Below are 16,965 nucleotides of genomic sequence, written 5' to 3'. Positions count from 1 at the left end.
CTGTGGGCAGGTCTCCCAGTCCCTCCATCTCCAGGCCAGGCATCTCTGGGGACTCACCACAAAGACACCCCGGGGTGCAGCACCCAGGTTGCCAGGGGGCTGAGGGGCACAGGCCGCCTGATAGTCGTAGGACTCCTTGCGGGTGTAGAAGGAGTTATTGTAGAGTGCCAGCATCAGGTTGGCATCCACCTCACTGAAGAATCTGCCCACCTGGGGATGTCGGGAGGGAGCCCATGGTCACGGGACTGGCAGTGCCACACCCCCAGAAGGCTCAAATCCCTCCCCCCTTCCACTCTCTTCCTGACCCTCACCTGGTCCCACTGATGGTTCTGGTTTGACAGCACCAGGAATCCCCCGTCATCAATGAGGACACAGAGTAGGTCCTGAGAGGTAGGGAAGGGGGAGGAAACTGGAAAGGGGTTCAGCCCTAGACCTGCCTCCCAGGCCCTGGCAGTCCAGTGGTTCAGTTGGGGGGCACCACTCCCCCCAGTCCCGGTAAGGGTGTGAAGTCAGTGTGATGATGTTGAGACCCACAGGCCAAGGGATGGGCTAGGAGTTGCAGTTGGGACTAAGAAATCTGGGAATGGGGTAAGGTAGGGTCCAGAGCAGGCTCAGGGCACACGCACCTCATTGTTAACCTCACAGTCCATCTCACAGTGGCTGCTGGGGCCGCACTGCTGGGCAGAGAATGAGGACCATGAGCCGCGCACCAGTTTTCCTCCCTCCCATCACCCTTCATACACCTGGGTCCCCAGGCCATCTGCAGCTTCCCGGGCTTCCCCATAGGCGCTGGAGCCACTCTGGGAGGCTTGGTAGGGGTCCCTGGGGACTCCAGAAAGTACCCAAATACCTTCTGAGGCTGGTCCTGGTGGGTACGGTTGCTGGCTAGCACCTTGAACTTCTCAGCCCAAGCTTCTAGGTCCAGCTTGACGCCCACCACTTTGGGGGAGAGCAAGGGGCCATCAGTGCTACCTGCCTGGCAGCACCCTGCCTACTGCCTCTTTCCCCACTTCCCTCCCGGGCATTCACCTGCTGGTCTCAGTGTGCGCCCGCCTAGGCTGAGCTCCACAGCTGTGCTGACGAGGATGCCCACTGTGTCGTTCTCCAGCTCCAGTGGCCTTAACAGGGCTGGAGGTGGGATGCGGCAGTTAGGAGTGGGGGCTGCCAGCCACACACTGACCCCTCCATGCTGGGCTCTACAAACCCAGGAGCCCAACCCAGCGCTGACTCCAGCCTAAGCACCCAGCACCCAGCATAGTGTCTGGCACAGCCTGTCCATCTCTTCACATCTGCCCGGGTCTCAGCGAGACTCATGTTGGAGAGGCCTCACAGAGCAAAGCACAGCCCTGAGCATACAGGGAAGCTGAGGCTTCCCACCAGCTGCTGGGCATCCTGGGTGGACACTCACTATCCTGGTGTGGGGGCTTGAAGACATAACCATAGTTATCCAGGCTGCGGCGGTAGAAGCTGGCATTGAAGGGCTCAGGGTTCTCTGTCCAGTCCTCAGCTGCCCTGGAGCACCCAAGAGAGGCAGAGGTCGGTGGGTAAGGGGTAGTTGTGGGAGGGGTGGTTTCAGCAGGTACAAGGAGGCCTCTGGGCAGTGGGACAGAGGCAGGGTTCCAGGCAGGGGCAGGGGGTTGGGTACTGGAGTAGGTCACTTACTTGTTGGGGAAGACTCGGGTGATGCCGCCGTCTGTGGCAGCGAACACGGCCAGCAGGCTGTACCTGGGGGCAGCAGGGAAATGGGGTCACAGGCCTGTCTTTTGGTGAGCAGGGCCAGGGCCTCTGGGGCCATCCAAACCTCCTGCTGCCATGGGTTGGGTGGTGCCTACGTGTTGAGATCCTGGTCCCGCCACACACGCTCCACCAGCTGCTGTGTGATGCCTGTGTCCAAGATCAGGTTGTGCAGAAGGAAGTTGTTGCCTGGAACAGGAGGGCAGGGGTGGAGGGGGCATCTTCCTGCAGCTCTCTTCCCACCCTCGCCCCCACCCCTAAGCTCCACCAGGAACCTTGCCCATGACCTGGCCCAGGCCCAGCCCTTGGCATGGGCCTGCATATTTTCCACATCTTGCCCGGTCTCCGGGTTCCTCGGGGCTGCCCCCATGTTGCCTGGGCACTGCCCAGATCCAGCTGCCCTGCCAGGCACTCACACTGCTTGGAGTCTGGAGTCACTTTCTCCATGAGCTCAATGAAGTTTTTCAGGAACTCGGTGTTGTTGTCTGAGGCATTCAGGTCCTTGCAATACTCTCTGGGGGTGGGGAGGGGCAAGAAGAGTGGGCTTGGGGGGCTGGACAGGGCGGTGGGGTCAAGGCTTCCCAAGAGGCCTGCCTGGCCATTTGCTGAGAAGCCCAGGCCTCAGGGAGAGGCATGTGTGTTCTTACAGGCTGCCTGGGTCTGAGCTGGGGCAGAGCTGACAGGAGAATGAGGGTCTGCTTCCTCCACTCTGGCAGGTTTTCTTTCCTGGGCAGCCCTGCAGAGCCTCCCATCTCTCCTGTGTGGCTGGACCCAGACGGTGCACCTGGGAGGCCCCAGGAAACATCTGGTGGCCGGCTCATCCACCTGTATGCCCTATAGCATTCCCGTGGGCATGAGGTGGGGCCGGAGTACCAGCGCTGGCTTCTGTCAGCCTGAGTCTGAGACCTCATCCTGCCGCTTTCTGGCTGTGTACTTTTGGGCAACTCACTCTAGCTCGCTAAGACTCACTTTTTTCATCATACCACAGAGGCTGTGGGGAAGTCAGTGGGAACGTGGGAACTCTGGCATGCTTTATCCTCAGAGGTGGGCAGGCCAAATCCCTCACCTCCTCAAGACCCTCACTGGGTCCAGGTTCTGGGTTCAGAGAACATGGGGCGTGTGGGGCATGAGGGGACCTGCTTGGGCTCTGCTCCCCACCCAGGAAGTCTTGATGAGCAGTCCCTCTACCCTGCTAGATGGAGCCACCTCCCTTGCCCAATCCCTCATTCACAAACCTCTGCCACCAGCAACCCCCTCATTGTCCCATATGGCAGTAACTGTGGGAATTTAAAAAATGTGCCACTTCCCCAGGCCATGCTAGGGCCCATAGCTTGGTGAGGGCACCTAGGACTGGGTCTTAGCCCCCATTTACTCGCTGGCCCCCAGGGACTTTGTGCAGTGTACAGTCTGTGCCTCTGTGCCTGGAGGCCAGATCCGACACACCCAGGTGACACCCATAATGCTGGGCTTGAGATACACCAAGTCACTTGGAGCCTGTCCCGTACACACAATATACACATTCACATCTGCGGGGTACTTCATTCACTCACCATACACACATTTATTGAGCTTTTCCAAGCCAAAGATACAGAAATGACAAAAATGAACAGGGTCACATGGGCTATGCAGGCCTTTTCATACCTTCCCACAGAGCACTCTCTAGTGCACAGCGCCCTCCCCACATTTATACTCAGACTCTTACATACATACACAATGACTCACAAGTACAGACATCCACAGAGAGAGTCACAGAGAAATTGTGGGTGCATGCGCAGGTGTGCACACACACGGAGGTAGGAGTGTCCAGAGCCCCGTGTGGTGCCTGAGAGTGCCCATGGGTCTCTGTCAGCTGCACCCACCCACCTGCCCTCATCCAGAGCCTGGGTCACAGAAAGGGCCTTAGCACCCAGGGCCCTGCCTCCTCAGATGTGGGCCAAAGGTAGAGGGTGTGTGCACAAGGATGTGTGTGTCCAGGCTGAGCATGCACTCCAGGCATGGTCCAGACCTGGGCCTACTCTGGGCCCTATGCCTCACTTGCCAGGGCAGCTTCTCAAAGCCCCTGCACTCCCCTTCTCCCCACCCCCCCAATTGAGCCACCACACCTAGATTCAGCACTGCCGACAGGGGCTCTGGCTGGCTCAGCCCCCAGACCCACACAAACACTGACTGACACAGGACAACGGTGGGGTGCGAGGTGAGGGGATAGGAAGGATGCCACAAACCAGAGCAGCAGCTGCCCAGCAAGGGGCATGCTGGGGACAGCCAGCCCAGGGCGGAAAGGGCTCCTTCCTGGTTGCCTGGGAGGGTGGGGAAGGTCAGCATACAGTCCAGAGCCCTCCTGCCCCAGGCCTGGTGGGAGCTGGGGCTGTGGGGACACTGGCCACTGCTGCCTGGTGTGGCTACATGGCGTGGGTATGCACACAGCTGCGCATACCCGGCTATGTATGGGAGCTGGGGGTGACACTGCACAGGACACAGACACACAGAGTTCCAGGCAGCAGTGCAGGAGGCAGGGCTGGGGCAGTCAGGGTGGGGGAGGACACCTCAGCAAGGCCACACGCAAGCTACCTGGGAGCAATGAAAACATGTCCTTCAGACTCAAAGCTGCTGGGGAGCAGGAACTCAAAATCTGCAACAGAAACGGGGGGTTATCCGGCGGGGGCTGGGGAGGCTGGAGGCCAGGGGGCTAAGAGCTGTGGGGCTGGAGGGACAGGGGAGAGGGTGGCTTGAGGGAGGGGGAGACACCAGCAAAGAGGGAACCCGCCACTTCCACGTTCAGGTTCGAGCCAGAGAGAAGGGATGGGCGGGGACGGGTGGAGGGCCTGTGTGACTACAGCATCGCAGGAGGAGGGCAGTTATAGCCAATATGTTGCCCGGGCCTGGTCCTCTGTCGGCAGTGAGTCCCTTGGCGTGGCTGTATATGCTTCCATACGGCTGTATAGCACATATACACGGACACACACACACACATATATATACACACACTGCTATATATATGCATGGTCTGGGGGAGGCGCCAGTCTCACTCTTATCACATCCATAATGGAAAAAACCGCATGCTGAGCTTCCTTGGCCTCCAAAGAGACTTTGAGGAAGGGAATTGGCTTGGCTGCGGATTTTATCTCTCTTTGCCGTAGCCGTTTGTGTTTTGGTAGGTCTTGCTTTTGTTCTGTGTCAGGCATCAACATGGCCAAACCAAAGGGGTTTCTCACGGGCACAGACAGTCCAACCAGAGACAGGTGTGGGCAGCTGGGGTGGACTGCAGTGCATTGTGGGGGTCTGGTGGTCCCCCTGGGACAGGAAGCTGGGTGAAAGGAGACCCTCGAAGTGCCCTGGACTGTTCTCACAGTGTGGGAGTAGAGTCTGGAGACAGGGGCTGGCACCTGCACACCTGCTTCCCTGGGCTGGGGGCGTGACGGGCAGGGAGGGAAGAAGGGCTGGCTCTCCACTCTTCCTAAGACCTGTCTGGACTCACAGCAGCCAGGAAGAATGCTGGGGGTTCCAGAGGGGGTGGGGATGCTGTTGAGGGGTCCATCAGTTGGGTCTGTGCCCTGAGCTTATGAGCTGTGCCCGTGTGTGTGAGCATGGATGCATGAGTGTGCATGTGTATGTGACAGCCTGTGTGTGTATGTGTGGTTGCCTTCATGTGAGTTTGTGAGTGAACCTAAGGATGTGGCCCTAGGGGCTCCTTTGTGGCCTCTCCCTGCCCAGCTAGACTGGGCATCTTGCAGGTCTGCATCTGGGAGGTTTTCCCCCTGCTCCTGACTGCTCTCACTCTGGGCAGTTCATCTTCCTATCCTGTCTTCTTCCAGGGTCTGATCTCTCTTCTGCCCCTTGGGCTTTACTTGTATAGAAGAGGGATTTTCTCTGTTCCCAAGTACTCCCACAATGCACTGCAAGATTCCAGACAGGGGACTTGGGGTGCCTGGAGGGGCTGGGCAGTCACTGGTTGGACTGTTCCTTTCTGATAGGACTGTGAGGCAGGGTTTGGACACAAGCCAACGGGGAAGGGGTAGAGGGGAGGGGGAGGAGGAAAAAGAAAAAGGAGGGGAAGGATCAGGGAGGGAGACTATGCTATGTTTGTCACTGTTACCAGGGCCCTGCATTTCTGCGGTCACTGGGGGAATGTGGGTGGGGGGATGGGAAGAAAAAGACAACTCAAGCCAGTGGGAGTAGGGCATGTCCCCCACCCCCACCCGGGCCAGTGGCGACAGCTGTATCCACTTTGCTGGACTCGGCTGTACAGGGCCCCTAGGGCTTCTTGGGAGTCCTTGCTTCCAGGTCACAGGGACATCCCCTCGTGGCTCTCTATACCCCATCTGCCCAGGGCTCACCTGAGAGAGGTGGCTGTCTGTCTATGCAGACACCTTTGTGTGCTGTCCTCTCTCACTCCCTGGTTCTCTGCCAGGGCTTGGGTGTCCACTGCCCCCCTTTCTGGAAGTCTCTCTGGTTTAGGCAGCTCAGAGTGCCAGAACCTTTTTCTTCATACCCAGCCTGATTTCCTCCAAGTTCCATTGCTGGCCCTTGGGGTCTAGACAGATCCTATTCCATCCCTGGCCAGGCCCACAGACCCCAGTCTGCCTTTATTTCCCCAGGGGAACACCTTTTCCACACTTGCCTGCCCACCCACCTCAGGGCAGGGCTGGGCCAATGGGCCTTAGCAAAGCCTTTGGGAGCAGCAGGGGGGTGGGTGGTGGTGGTGGCAGGACAGAGGTACTTCAGCACCTCAGCCAGTGCCCAGGATGGTCCTGTGAGCCTTGTTCTTCCAGTGGCCTGGCTGCCTGCCCTATGCTGCCCCTTTGCCCTTTGGCCCCAGGGTCAGGGCGTGAGGCTTCCAAGCTTCTCTGTCTTCCTTTTTGGAGGGCTGCCAGCTTCTGCAGCCACTACCAGAGATCAGAGGAAGCCCTGCGGGCTGGGCCTTTCCCTTAGGTGCATACAAGCCCCTCCAAGGGCTGATCTACCCTTTGCATCTCAGGCTCCCTGCCCTGCTGGGTGGGAGGTGGTGGAGAGGCATTCAGCCCTGTCCCCACTGTTGAGTTGTCTTGGAGGGACAGAGAAGGTTGCGGGGAGGCAAGGGCCTTCCCAGAGGGAGTGAGGATTACAAGGAAAGGGCCTGAGCCTCAGATCACACCGGAGAACACCCTGCAGGCAGGGCCAGGGGCAAGGGCCTCTGGCTCTAATAGAGATTTAGGGATCATAGGAAAGGCAAGAACTAGAGGCCCCAGGGGATGCTGGGAGGGGAGCCCTGGCGAGCAGGGGTTTGGCTGGTCCTGGGCAGGGAGGGGGGCAAGCAGGGGCGTGAGGGCGGGTGGGGTGGGGAGAGGAGGGTGCACTGGTTCTGAATATACTTGCCCTTCAGTTTGCTGATTGGCACTGGGACAGTCCACCAAGAGAGAAAGCGAGGAAAACAAAAACAACACAAACACAAAAACAAACGAAAAGGGGGAGGGGAAGGGGAGGGGCACAAACAATATTTTATTCAATGGCTGTTTGAATGAAAATATTGTGTCTCATCATCATACCGAAAGGAAACTTCTTGCAAAAAACGACATGAGAGAGAAAGAGAGAGCAAGAAAACTCAAAGGAGATGAGCCCCAGTCGGCCAGGCAGGTGGGGGGCGCCCGGTGGGGCCGGAGCCCCAGCCTCCCTCCCCGTGACCTTGGGTGCTGTGGGCAGGCGGGGCCACAGGCTCTGGAGACCCAGGCCTCTCTCCAGAGGCCCAGGGTGAGCAGGGCATGCAGGGGTGAGCCACAGGCAGACGACTGGGAAAGGGAGGGAAGGACGGAGGGAGGGAAAGAGAAAGAGAGAGAGAGAGAGGAAGGGGGATGCAGGGGCGAAGGAGGGAGGGAGGGAGGGATGAGGGGCCAGGGAGCAGACCAGAGGGAGTGAGGGGAAGAGAGAGGGTGTGAGACAGGGAGAGGAGAAACTAAAGGGAGAGAGGGAAGGGAGGGGTGCTGGGGTAGGGGAGAGAGGGAGGGAAGGAGGGACAGTGAGAGAGAGAAGTGGAGGGAGTGAGCAGGAAGGAGAGGTAAGGGAGGGAGGGAGTTGAGGAGGTGCAGGGGAGAGGAAGAGCAGGAGGGAGAGAGGGGTGAAGAGGAGGGAGAGCAGAGAGGTGGGAGGAGGAAAGTGAGCGACTGAGTGGGACCTGGGTAAAGGGAACAGAGAAGGGGGTGGGGGGAGAGGGACCCTGGTGGGTGGCGCCACAGGGGACAGAGCTGAGCAGGAGACGGTTGAGGGAGATGAGGGGAAGGCGTGTCTTCCAAGAACGTAGCCCCCAGAGGTGTGCGGGGCAGGCAGGCTAAGGAGGGAAAACACGAAGTAGGAGAAACCAAAAACAGAAACCTCAACAGAAACCATGAGAGAATGGTCTGGAACCAAATCTGAGAAAAGGTGAGCATGCAGATTTCCACAGACTTTTGAAGGCCGGTGCCGCAGCCTGCAGGCACCTGAGGGGTGGGCAGACTGGGCGGGAGGGGCGCCTTGGCGGCAAGCACGGCTGGCTGTGCTGCCTGGGGCCGGCCAGGGTGCGGGGCAGAGGCAGGGGTGCAGGGCGCAGGCAGGGGCCGGGCCACTTACACTTGACCTGCAGGATCTGGTCGCTGAGGTTGGCTTGGAGGTAGAAGGTGCTATACGGCGGGAGCACCAGCCCTAGGCTGGGGAGCAGAAGTGGGGAGCATAGTCACTGCTGGGGAGAGGGAGGCCACACTGGCACCCCTTCCCCATGGCCTTGGAGTTGGGCAGAGAGGCCCAAGCTGAGGCATCCCCTCCTCCCACTACCAGGGACCCCTCTCCCTGCTTAGCTGTGGGAGATGCATGGCCTAGGGGGCAGCCCTCCACTCCCCCAAACTCTCCTGGAGCAAATCTCCACCCCACCTCCCACCCCCAGCAGCTTCCCACAACACCCCACCTGCCTGGTCAGCCTCCTCCTCTGGTCAGTGGCAAACTTACAAGGGGCGGGACACTGTCAGTGAGCTATCTGCAGGGGTGGGTACTGCCGGGAGGGGTCCAGAGTCCCCAGATACTCAGGCCATGTGAGAGCCAGCTAAAAGCAGGGCTGGCACTCATATGGCGAGGGGCAGCTGTAGGCTGGTCCTGGGGTATGAGGATGCCCCTGGCATTTCAGAATGGACAAGCTGTGTGGGGCATGCAGAGGACAACCTGCGCCGACCCAGCCTGGCCCACAAGGGGACCCAGCGTGAATGTGCTGAAGTGTCCTGGGCACAGACACCCAGGGCTGGGTGAGGTGGGAGTGACATGAGAGGGGGTGGGTGTGAGGCACCACCCTGTCTCTGTCCTGTGCTCTCAGGACCTGCTGCTTGTTTCTGAGGGGCCAGGGGAGGCCCTTGGGGACTGAGCATCCCCGGGAAAGTAGTGAGGAGCCCTGGCACTGGTGCCCCACTGGGATGGTGGTTACAGCAGACCGGGGTGGGAGAGGGAGGGGGCAACTGGGCTCAGACCGTGGGGCTTCCCCCAACCCCGTCTGCCCACCAGCCCTGGCCCCACTCACCTGTAGTTGGTGCTCCTGATAGGCACCCAGGTGTAGTTCCGCATCACCTCGTCTATGTACCTCTGGGAGAGGAGGCTGGGTCAGGTACATGGGCTGGCAGGCAGGCGTGGGGGGCGGGGTAGGAGGGTGCCCACCCTGACTCCCTGGCCCCCCTCTCCTGCCTTCTCACCTCATCCAAGGACTTGACCAATGTTCTGATCTGCTTGTGGCCCTTGTTGCCATCGATCATGCTCCGACGGATCTGGAAGGGCCAGGGATGTGAGGGGCAGGGCCCCCACTCTCTGCTCTCTGTGTCTGCCCCCGTCCCTTCCCCCTCCTTCTTCTTACCTCTTCCTTGTTCTCATCCTCCAGCTCTGCATCCAGGAAGTCTAAAGTCACAGGTTCCCGGAAGTTGGTGGTCTGTGGGAGGCAGGGCAGAAGTCAGAAGTCCCCATCTTGGAGGGTTTACCCACCCTCCAGGCTGCCCACCTGGCTCACCTGGGGCTTGAGATTGGGGTGCAGCAACACGTAGCCGTTCAGGTCAATGGCAAACACATAGCCGTTGGCTCCAAGCTGGGAGTAGAATGGGAGCTCAGGGTCTGGAGGACTGGGCAGGGATTCCTGGCTCTGGAGCTCTTCCCCATTCTGTCTTCCACCATGCTGAGGGGTGCTGTTTGCTTGCCTGGGCCAAGGGCCCCCACATGCCACATGGTCCTAGGCCCATCTCGCAAGCCAGGCCAGCAGGCTGGGTGCCCCTTGTGCACCAGCCCTTGCCATGGCTGACTGGCTCTGTGGCTGGCGTCCTGTGGTTCCAGCCTCTCTCCCTGCTCTTGTGGGCCGTCAGCCAGCCTGACCTCTCCGCCTCCACTGGCCCCACAGGGCTGCCGCTCTTGTACCGCTGTGTCCCACTACTACCTCTGATTTGTGCCTCTCCTTATTCCCAGTCAGTATAGCACAGGGGGAGGCGCAGAGCCTTGGGAATCCCGAAGGTCTGGGCTGCCCTTGTAGGCGGAACGGGAGGGAGGAGCAGGAGTAGAGGCCGGGACCCAGCCCTCACCTCTCTCAGGCAGTTTTCTCACCATATGTGGAGGCCAGTGCCACAGCCCCTGGCCCCTCAGGCCCAAGCAGGGCTTCAGGGCACTCAGGCTTAATGATGCTGTCACAAGTACCCCACCTCTCCTCACAGGCGAGACCCCGGCTCCTTAACCACAGGCCCTGGGCCAGCCACACTGTGACCTTGCCCCTCGCCTGGTTGACGATTCTGTTTTTCACCTCCAGGCCTTTTCACAGAGAGTCCCCTCTGCCTCCAGTGTTCGCCTTCCCCTCCTTTCTGCCCAGGGCACTCCTGCCTATGCACACGGGCCAAGTCTGGCCTGCCGCCTGCCACCGTAAGGCCATGAGCTAAGAATAGTTTTTATGTCTTTAAATGGTTGGAAAACATCAAAGGCAGACTTATATTTCACGACATGTGGAAATTATCTGAAATTCAAATATCAGTATCCACAAATAAAATTGTATTGGAACATAGCCATGCCCATTTGTTTATGTTTTGTCTGTGGCTGTTTTCATAATACAGCAGCAGAATTGAGTATGAGATGGGTATTTAGGCTGGCAAAGCCTAAAATATTCAGTCTGGCTCTTTACAGAAAGTTTGCCAGCCCAAGGTCACCTTCATCTAGGCCCAAGGTCACCTCCTGGGGAAGTCTTCCCTGATTCCCTGAACTCAGAGGTCTCCATGGAGGCGCTGTAATCCCCATCGGCCAGCCTGGCTGTGGCCGTGTGGGAGGCAGAGCAGGGTTGATGGGCAGGTGGATACTCACTGTGTAGTTGGGAGTCAGCCTCTTGATGTCATTCAGAGCCACATCGATGCCCATCACGCCCAGGATCAGCTGGTTCTGGGAGCAGAGGCATGGGGGTCTGTAATGGGCTCAATGCCATGGGGACTCCCTGCCCAGCTGCCATACCCAAGGCCTCCAGCCGCCTTGTCCAGTTTGCAGGCGTGCCCCTCCCTCCTCTATCCCCAGACCTGCTGGGGTCATGCCCAACCCTGGCCCAGCAGGAGACCTCACCTTCTTTTCCCCAGGGCCATCCTGTGTCAGGTTGAAAACAGGGAGGGTCCCTGTCACCACCAACCCCAGCCCCTAAAGGAGAGGAGAATGATGGGGTCTTCTGTGGCTGGCCCTGCCATCACCCCAAATGTTCAGAGCAGGGGCCACCTCTCTTTGACTTCTGCTTGGTTACCCCACAAGGAGGTTCTCAGGGGTCTTGACCCTGTGGGCACATCCCTGGGGATGGTTGCCAGCCCCACCCCTTCCTTGCCCAGAGGCCTTACCAGTGCGTCCTCGTACACATTGGTCCACTGCACCTGCTTGGCCTCCTTGCCCGCCAGCACCATGGGCCTGCCCAACACGTCTAGATATTCCTGGGGAGGAGGCGCGGCAGAGGTCCTGAGCGTCTCCCTTTGCACTCTCCCCATTCTGCCTCCTGTGCGTTGGGATTGTGTCCCCAGAAGCCACCAGGGGGCGCTCTTGGCCTACAGCAGCCCACTGCACACAGCATCCCGGCAGGAAGATGAGGGGCTGAAGGAGGTACCCCCAGTCTCACCTGCGTGTTGATGCGGATGGCTCCAATAGAAGGGATCTCAAAATAGTAACCTGTGAAGGAAGGGAAGGCAGTGATGGGCCTGGCTGACACTGCGGGACCCACAGCCCTGACTTGCCCCCCTCTCTTTGATGTCACCCCCCCCAAACTCATATCCCTTTACTGCTCCTGCCATTGCGCTGTCAGTGGGACCAACACCAGGGAAAGGGAGTGAATGTAGGGTATACGAAAGCAGAGCAGGGGGCAGGAGCCAGGGGCCTGCAGTCCCTCATGGCAGTGACACTCAGAGTCCACCCAGCAGCAGCCAGGCTCAGGTGTGGGGAGAGACAGACTGATCAGCAAACAGACGCAGGAGCAGACAAGAGATGGATGGACAGTGGACAGTGGACATACAGATGGGCAGAAAGATGCTCAGTCAGATGGACACGTTAGACAGCCCACCAGACAGAAAGAGTGACAGACAGCCACCTGTATGAAAAGATGCACTATCTGTCCGTCTGTCCACGGCGGGTCAACAAATGGCCGGATAACAAACCCAGTGGACAGCAGGACATGGCAGGCAGGGCCCCTGGCAGTGATGTCAGGCGAGGTACCTTTGTTGGCGCAGGCCATCCACTGCAGGGGTGTGACGTCGTAGTTATGCTGCCCCACGGAGAAAGTGAACACGCGCACCTGGGGGGGGGTTGAGGTTACTGCTGTGGCCACCAGGGGACAGCCCTCCCCTGTACTGGGTGCAGGTCAGGGGAGCCCCTGCCTGGGCTGAGCCTCACCGTCCGGTTGGGCCAATTATACTTCTCGAAGACGTCCTGTACGCGGTCCTCACCGCCATCCGTGAACATCATGATCATCTTATTGCAGTTGGCCCGAGTGATGTTGGACTGGGCGGGTGAGCGTGGAGTCAGCCGGCTCTCAGCCCCTGCCTGGTCCAGGGGATGGGCCTCCCTCCCCCTGGTGGGCCTGACCCTCTGGCCTTCCTCCCCCACAGCAGATGGTGCTATCTGTCCAAGCTGCCTGTTTGGTGCTAACAAGGCCATCCGTCTTGATTTCCCAGGTATCACCGAGCCTGGGCCCTTGCCCACCCCCAGCTTCCCGTTTGCCCACCCAGGGGGCTCACATTCTGCAGCTGGTCAAAGGCATACTCAAAGCCGGCCTTGTAGCCTGTGGTGCCCTTGGCCACCATGCCCTGCACAGCTTCCTTGAACACCTTCTTGTTACGCACGTTGGCCTGCACCAGGTGTGTGAAGCATGACACAGGCTGCGCCTTCTCGTTGAACTGCAGGAACAGTGGGGTGGTGAGAGTGGCCTCAGGCTGGCCTGGGCAGGCAGCTGTGGCAAGGGGCTGGCAATGGTCACAGGAGCGGGGCAGGCCGGGGTGACCGATTCCCTGCCTGCCCTGGCACTCACCGAGGCCACATTCACATAGTCGTCGTCAGAGAGTGTGTCTAGCATCTCGCAGACGGACGTCTTCATCAGCTTCAGGGTCAGGCCGCTCACACTGCCGCTCCTGGAGAGGTCAGGTAGGGGCCGTGGAGGCCTCAGGTATTCTCCTGCCCTTCCCTCACGACATTCCTGGGCCAGATTCTAGCCTCTTGCCCCACCCACACCCCGCCTGCCAGCATGCTCACTCACACATCCACGATGATGACCATGTCCTTGGGCGATGAGGCCCCCTGGATATACCTGTCCAGGAGAAGCCTCAGTTAGGGCCAGCCCCACTGGGACCCTGTGGGCCCTTCCTTCCTTCACCCACATATTGACTCAGCATGTTTCTGTTGAGCATTCACTGCATGGGCCAGACAGGGTTCTAGGTACCAGGATACCATGTTGATTAAAACAGACACAGTTCCTGCCTGTGACATGAGTGATCTGGCCCCTCAGCAAGTAAGGTGATCCAGACAGGGGCAGGAGGCATGCTCCCTGGCTTTAGTGGCTTGTTGTGTCCCCTGCCTCAGTTGAGGCCCCAAGGGCAGAGTCTAGCTGTGTATGAGACAGCACAGGTGGAAGGGAAGGAAAGTCGCAGGATGCTTGGGAGGGGCAGAGCAGAGGGTAGGGGTGTCGAGGGCTCAGATGGCTGGGGCAGGGGCTGGCCAACCCTACAGAAGCTACATCCACCCTTAGGAACCCCTACTGGTCCAATCTCTCAGTCCTGAGGGGGCGGGGGTGCCGGGTAGTGGACTGGGGGCAGAGGCAGCTGGGAGGCCTGCCTGGGTGATGAGATCCATTTTCCAGTGGCAACGATGTGTGAAATGAAAATTGGATAGAGCTGGCTGCGCCCTGCTCGGAGGCCTGGATATTGGGAGGAAGTGGAACGGGCAGGAGAGGTGGGAAGATGAGGGGGTGTCCCTGCCCAGCCCCTCCTTGCTCGCTCACCAGGGTCTCCTTCGGACGTCATACAGGTCGATCTTCTTGGGGGCTCGCCACGGGGTGGCTGTGGTAAGAGAGAAGGTAAAAGGGACTGGCAGGGACAGGTCCAATCCGGGGAGGCAGGCCTTGCAGGGTGGCCATCCCACTCAAGCACCCGAGGATGGGCGGGCTGGGAGATGGAGGAAGGTGGGGTGCTGGGCAGACGGGAGATGGGCTGCCACCTACCTGGATAGTAGCGGGTGACTCCTGTGGCACTGCCAAAGACCTGCCACAGCAGCGTGGGGTCTTGCCTGCGGTTTTCAATGAACACGTTCTCCAGGGCCTCCGTCCAGTTGAGCTCATTGAGGATGACGGTGGCTGTGGGGAAGGAGGAGGCTGGGGTGGGAAGCGCCTGGGCTGTGCCCTGCTGAACCTACCACCATAACACTCACACTTGCGCCGCCCACTTAGAATGCCTCACCTGCTCTCTGCCTATGCACACTCTCCGTGTAGCCCCGGGCCCAGCTGGGGCTGCACCAGCTCCTTCAGGAAGACTTCCTGGTCCTCACCCCCTCCCACATTGTTGAAGGAACAGCTCAGCCTGCCCCTCAGCCAGGCCTTGCAGGAGCAGGCAGGGCAGCTGTGGCCTGTGGCCCCTGGAGAGGGGCTGCCCAGGTGGCTGTGACCTGTGAGCTGGGACCCCGCATCCAGCATGCTTCCTGGAGCTAGCAGCTGGTCCCCCGGGGAGCTCACCCACTCAGCATGCACTCCAGGCTGCAGCCACAAGAAGGCAATTAAGGGCCCGCTGATGGGGCTGGAATTATTCAGCTATTAAGGTACCTGATAAGCTGGAAGCCACTCAGCTCCATGATTAATCAACTGGGGCCAGGAGCAGGCAGGGGTGGGGGCAGGGGCCCTTAGAGGGGCAGGGGCAGTGCCATTATCCTGCTCCAGCGCAGGCACGTGCACTTGCACGCACATGCTGCAGCCCCAACAGGTATACCTGCATCTAACCTCTGTGCTTCCAGCCAGATATGTGATCCCCTCACTCCCAAACCCACCTGCCCAGTAACCCAGCTGCTGCCATGGGCACGAGTGCATGTGCTCATATCTACACACCATTATGCACTGCAGAGGACGCTAGTGGGTCCTGCTCACAACCCCCTACCATCAGTCACCCCCACCCTCCCTTCCCCCCACCCCTGTGGTTGCACGTGCGTGACCCCATGACCAGGCCTGCCCCTACACACACTCACAGAGCAAGCTCCTCTCAGATGAACGACTCCATCCTGTGGACCCTTCAGCTGGCCAGAGACTCAGGATGGCTTGAGCACTACCCCCAACCCCAACTCAGAGCAGCCTGAAATGTGCCTGGTGTGTGTGTGGCACATGTTCTCATGTGTGCAGTGTACCTGTCCCTGGACACTCAGAAAAAACAGCAGGAGTGGGACACCTGCTTCTGCCAGGCCTCTGTACCTTCCTCTCCCCCAGGGGCCGTTACTTCTTCCCTCCAGTTTCCTCTACCCACCTCCCAGGAGGAGCCCTGCCATCATCACTCCCCTGTAGGCATCCCTATCAAAGATCCACCCAAGTGAGAACCAGAGTGCCTTCCAAGGGCTGAAAGAGAGCTGTGGTTTACAGTTCTCAAGGCTCTGCCTCAGCCTGGGGGTGCTGGCACACGCTGGGGCAGTCTCCCCTTGGCCCTGCCCTCCAGTGTGGGGCCTCTGCTAATGCCACCCCCGCCTCTGATCTCACTCCCTCTCTCTCTCTGTTCCTGTGGCTTCTCTTAACTGACCATAATGTGAAAACAAAACACATTTCTAGCATTGGCTCTGCTTATTGAACAGTGTGTTACGGTCCTGTTCCTAATTTAGAAACTTAGTGAGTTGAACAATTTCTATTTTTCTCTTTAAGAAAAAATAAAGTTAGGCCCTCAAATATTTCACTGTCTGCCCTGGGAGAATCTGCCTGGCAAGTCCCACCCCTCACTCAGCCTCAGTTTTCCATCTACACAGTGACAGGCTCAGAGCGGACTGTCCTGGAAGCCCCTTTGGCTGCCTGCAGAGGGGTGTCCCTGGCTCAGGTCAAGAGCCAAGAGGCGACCTCTGCTCTGAGCGGCTGTCCCTGCAGGGATCCATGCCCACACACACACACACACACACACACACACACGCACTCACTGCAAGACACACTTGTGCAAACAGCCTTCCCCGCCTGCAAAGGGCCTGCCACCCAGCCCCGTGCACACGCCCATACCCGTGTGCACACACTCTCAGATCATGCCGAGTTGGGAAAGGGGACCATGCCCCCTCAGGCAGGCGATTACAGATTTAATTAAAAGTGACACAGTAAATAAAAAACATATAAAATGTAATTTGTGTGGGTAGCGAGGGGTGACTGGAGAGGGTGGTGTGGCTCCTGTTTTAATTAGCATGCCTGCCTGTGATAGTGCCCCTCCACTGGCTCGGGCAGGTGGCCTGCAGGCAGCCTGTGGGGGTGCAGGGGGAGCACCCTCCCCACCCGAGGCTGCCCAGAAGGCCTAGCTGACCCTGGGGGTGGAGAGGGCCTCCCTGACAACCCTGGGGGACTCCCTGTATTCTGGAGCCTGTGCGGTGGCCCAGTGGGCCCTTGGATCCTGAGGTACCCTGTAAGTGCCCACAGAATTGTGTTAGAACCAACAGGCTTCAGTGCCTTAGATCCTGCTGCTAGCGCTCCCCATCCAGTGTTTGTCTCCTGGCCTCCTCCCCCTGTATTTCCCAATATCTTCAGGAAGTTCCTCCTCAGGTCTGACCCAAATCCTT

At 59.2% G+C, this 16,965-nt stretch overlaps 1 protein-coding gene across 3 annotated transcripts in view; it reads right to left on the bottom strand.

The window, feature by feature from the left end:
• The window catches only part of CACNA2D2 (calcium voltage-gated channel auxiliary subunit alpha2delta 2), a 135,407-nt gene that overhangs the window by 3,118 nt on the left and 115,324 nt on the right, over positions 1-16,965 (bottom strand). For 2 of the 3 annotated variants that reach the window (XM_045530137.1, XM_045530135.1), the window contains 26 exons: positions 14,411-14,542; positions 14,192-14,249; positions 13,451-13,501; positions 13,226-13,325; positions 12,936-13,094; positions 12,592-12,699; positions 12,415-12,493; positions 11,825-11,874; positions 11,553-11,642; positions 11,290-11,361; positions 11,041-11,115; positions 9,719-9,793; positions 9,569-9,640; positions 9,411-9,482; positions 9,242-9,303; positions 8,311-8,387; positions 4,303-4,363; positions 2,151-2,248; positions 1,833-1,923; positions 1,663-1,725; positions 1,409-1,512; positions 1,030-1,128; positions 851-939; positions 627-677; positions 312-383; positions 58-210 (listed from right to left, as the gene is read on the bottom strand). In XM_045530137.1, coding sequence (XP_045386093.1) covers positions 58-210; positions 312-383; positions 627-677; positions 851-939; positions 1,030-1,128; positions 1,409-1,512; positions 1,663-1,725; positions 1,833-1,923; positions 2,151-2,248; positions 4,303-4,363; positions 8,311-8,387; positions 9,242-9,303; positions 9,411-9,482; positions 9,569-9,640; positions 9,719-9,793; positions 11,041-11,115; positions 11,290-11,361; positions 11,553-11,642; positions 11,825-11,874; positions 12,415-12,493; positions 12,592-12,699; positions 12,936-13,094; positions 13,226-13,325; positions 13,451-13,501; positions 14,192-14,249; positions 14,411-14,542 — 2,213 coding nt within the window. The remainder of the gene's footprint in view (positions 1-57; positions 211-311; positions 384-626; positions 678-850; positions 940-1,029; positions 1,129-1,408; positions 1,513-1,662; positions 1,726-1,832; positions 1,924-2,150; positions 2,249-4,302; positions 4,364-8,310; positions 8,388-9,241; positions 9,304-9,410; positions 9,483-9,568; positions 9,641-9,718; positions 9,794-11,040; positions 11,116-11,289; positions 11,362-11,552; positions 11,643-11,824; positions 11,875-12,414; positions 12,494-12,591; positions 12,700-12,935; positions 13,095-13,225; positions 13,326-13,450; positions 13,502-14,191; positions 14,250-14,410; positions 14,543-16,965) is intronic. The other variant, XM_045530138.1, reaches the window with a different exon arrangement.

This window comes from Lemur catta, chromosome 18 (genome assembly GCF_020740605.2).
Source record: "Lemur catta isolate mLemCat1 chromosome 18, mLemCat1.pri, whole genome shotgun sequence".
Lineage (NCBI taxonomy): Eukaryota > Metazoa > Chordata > Mammalia > Primates > Lemuridae > Lemur > Lemur catta.
This window is presented reverse-complemented; position numbering and strand designations above follow the sequence as displayed.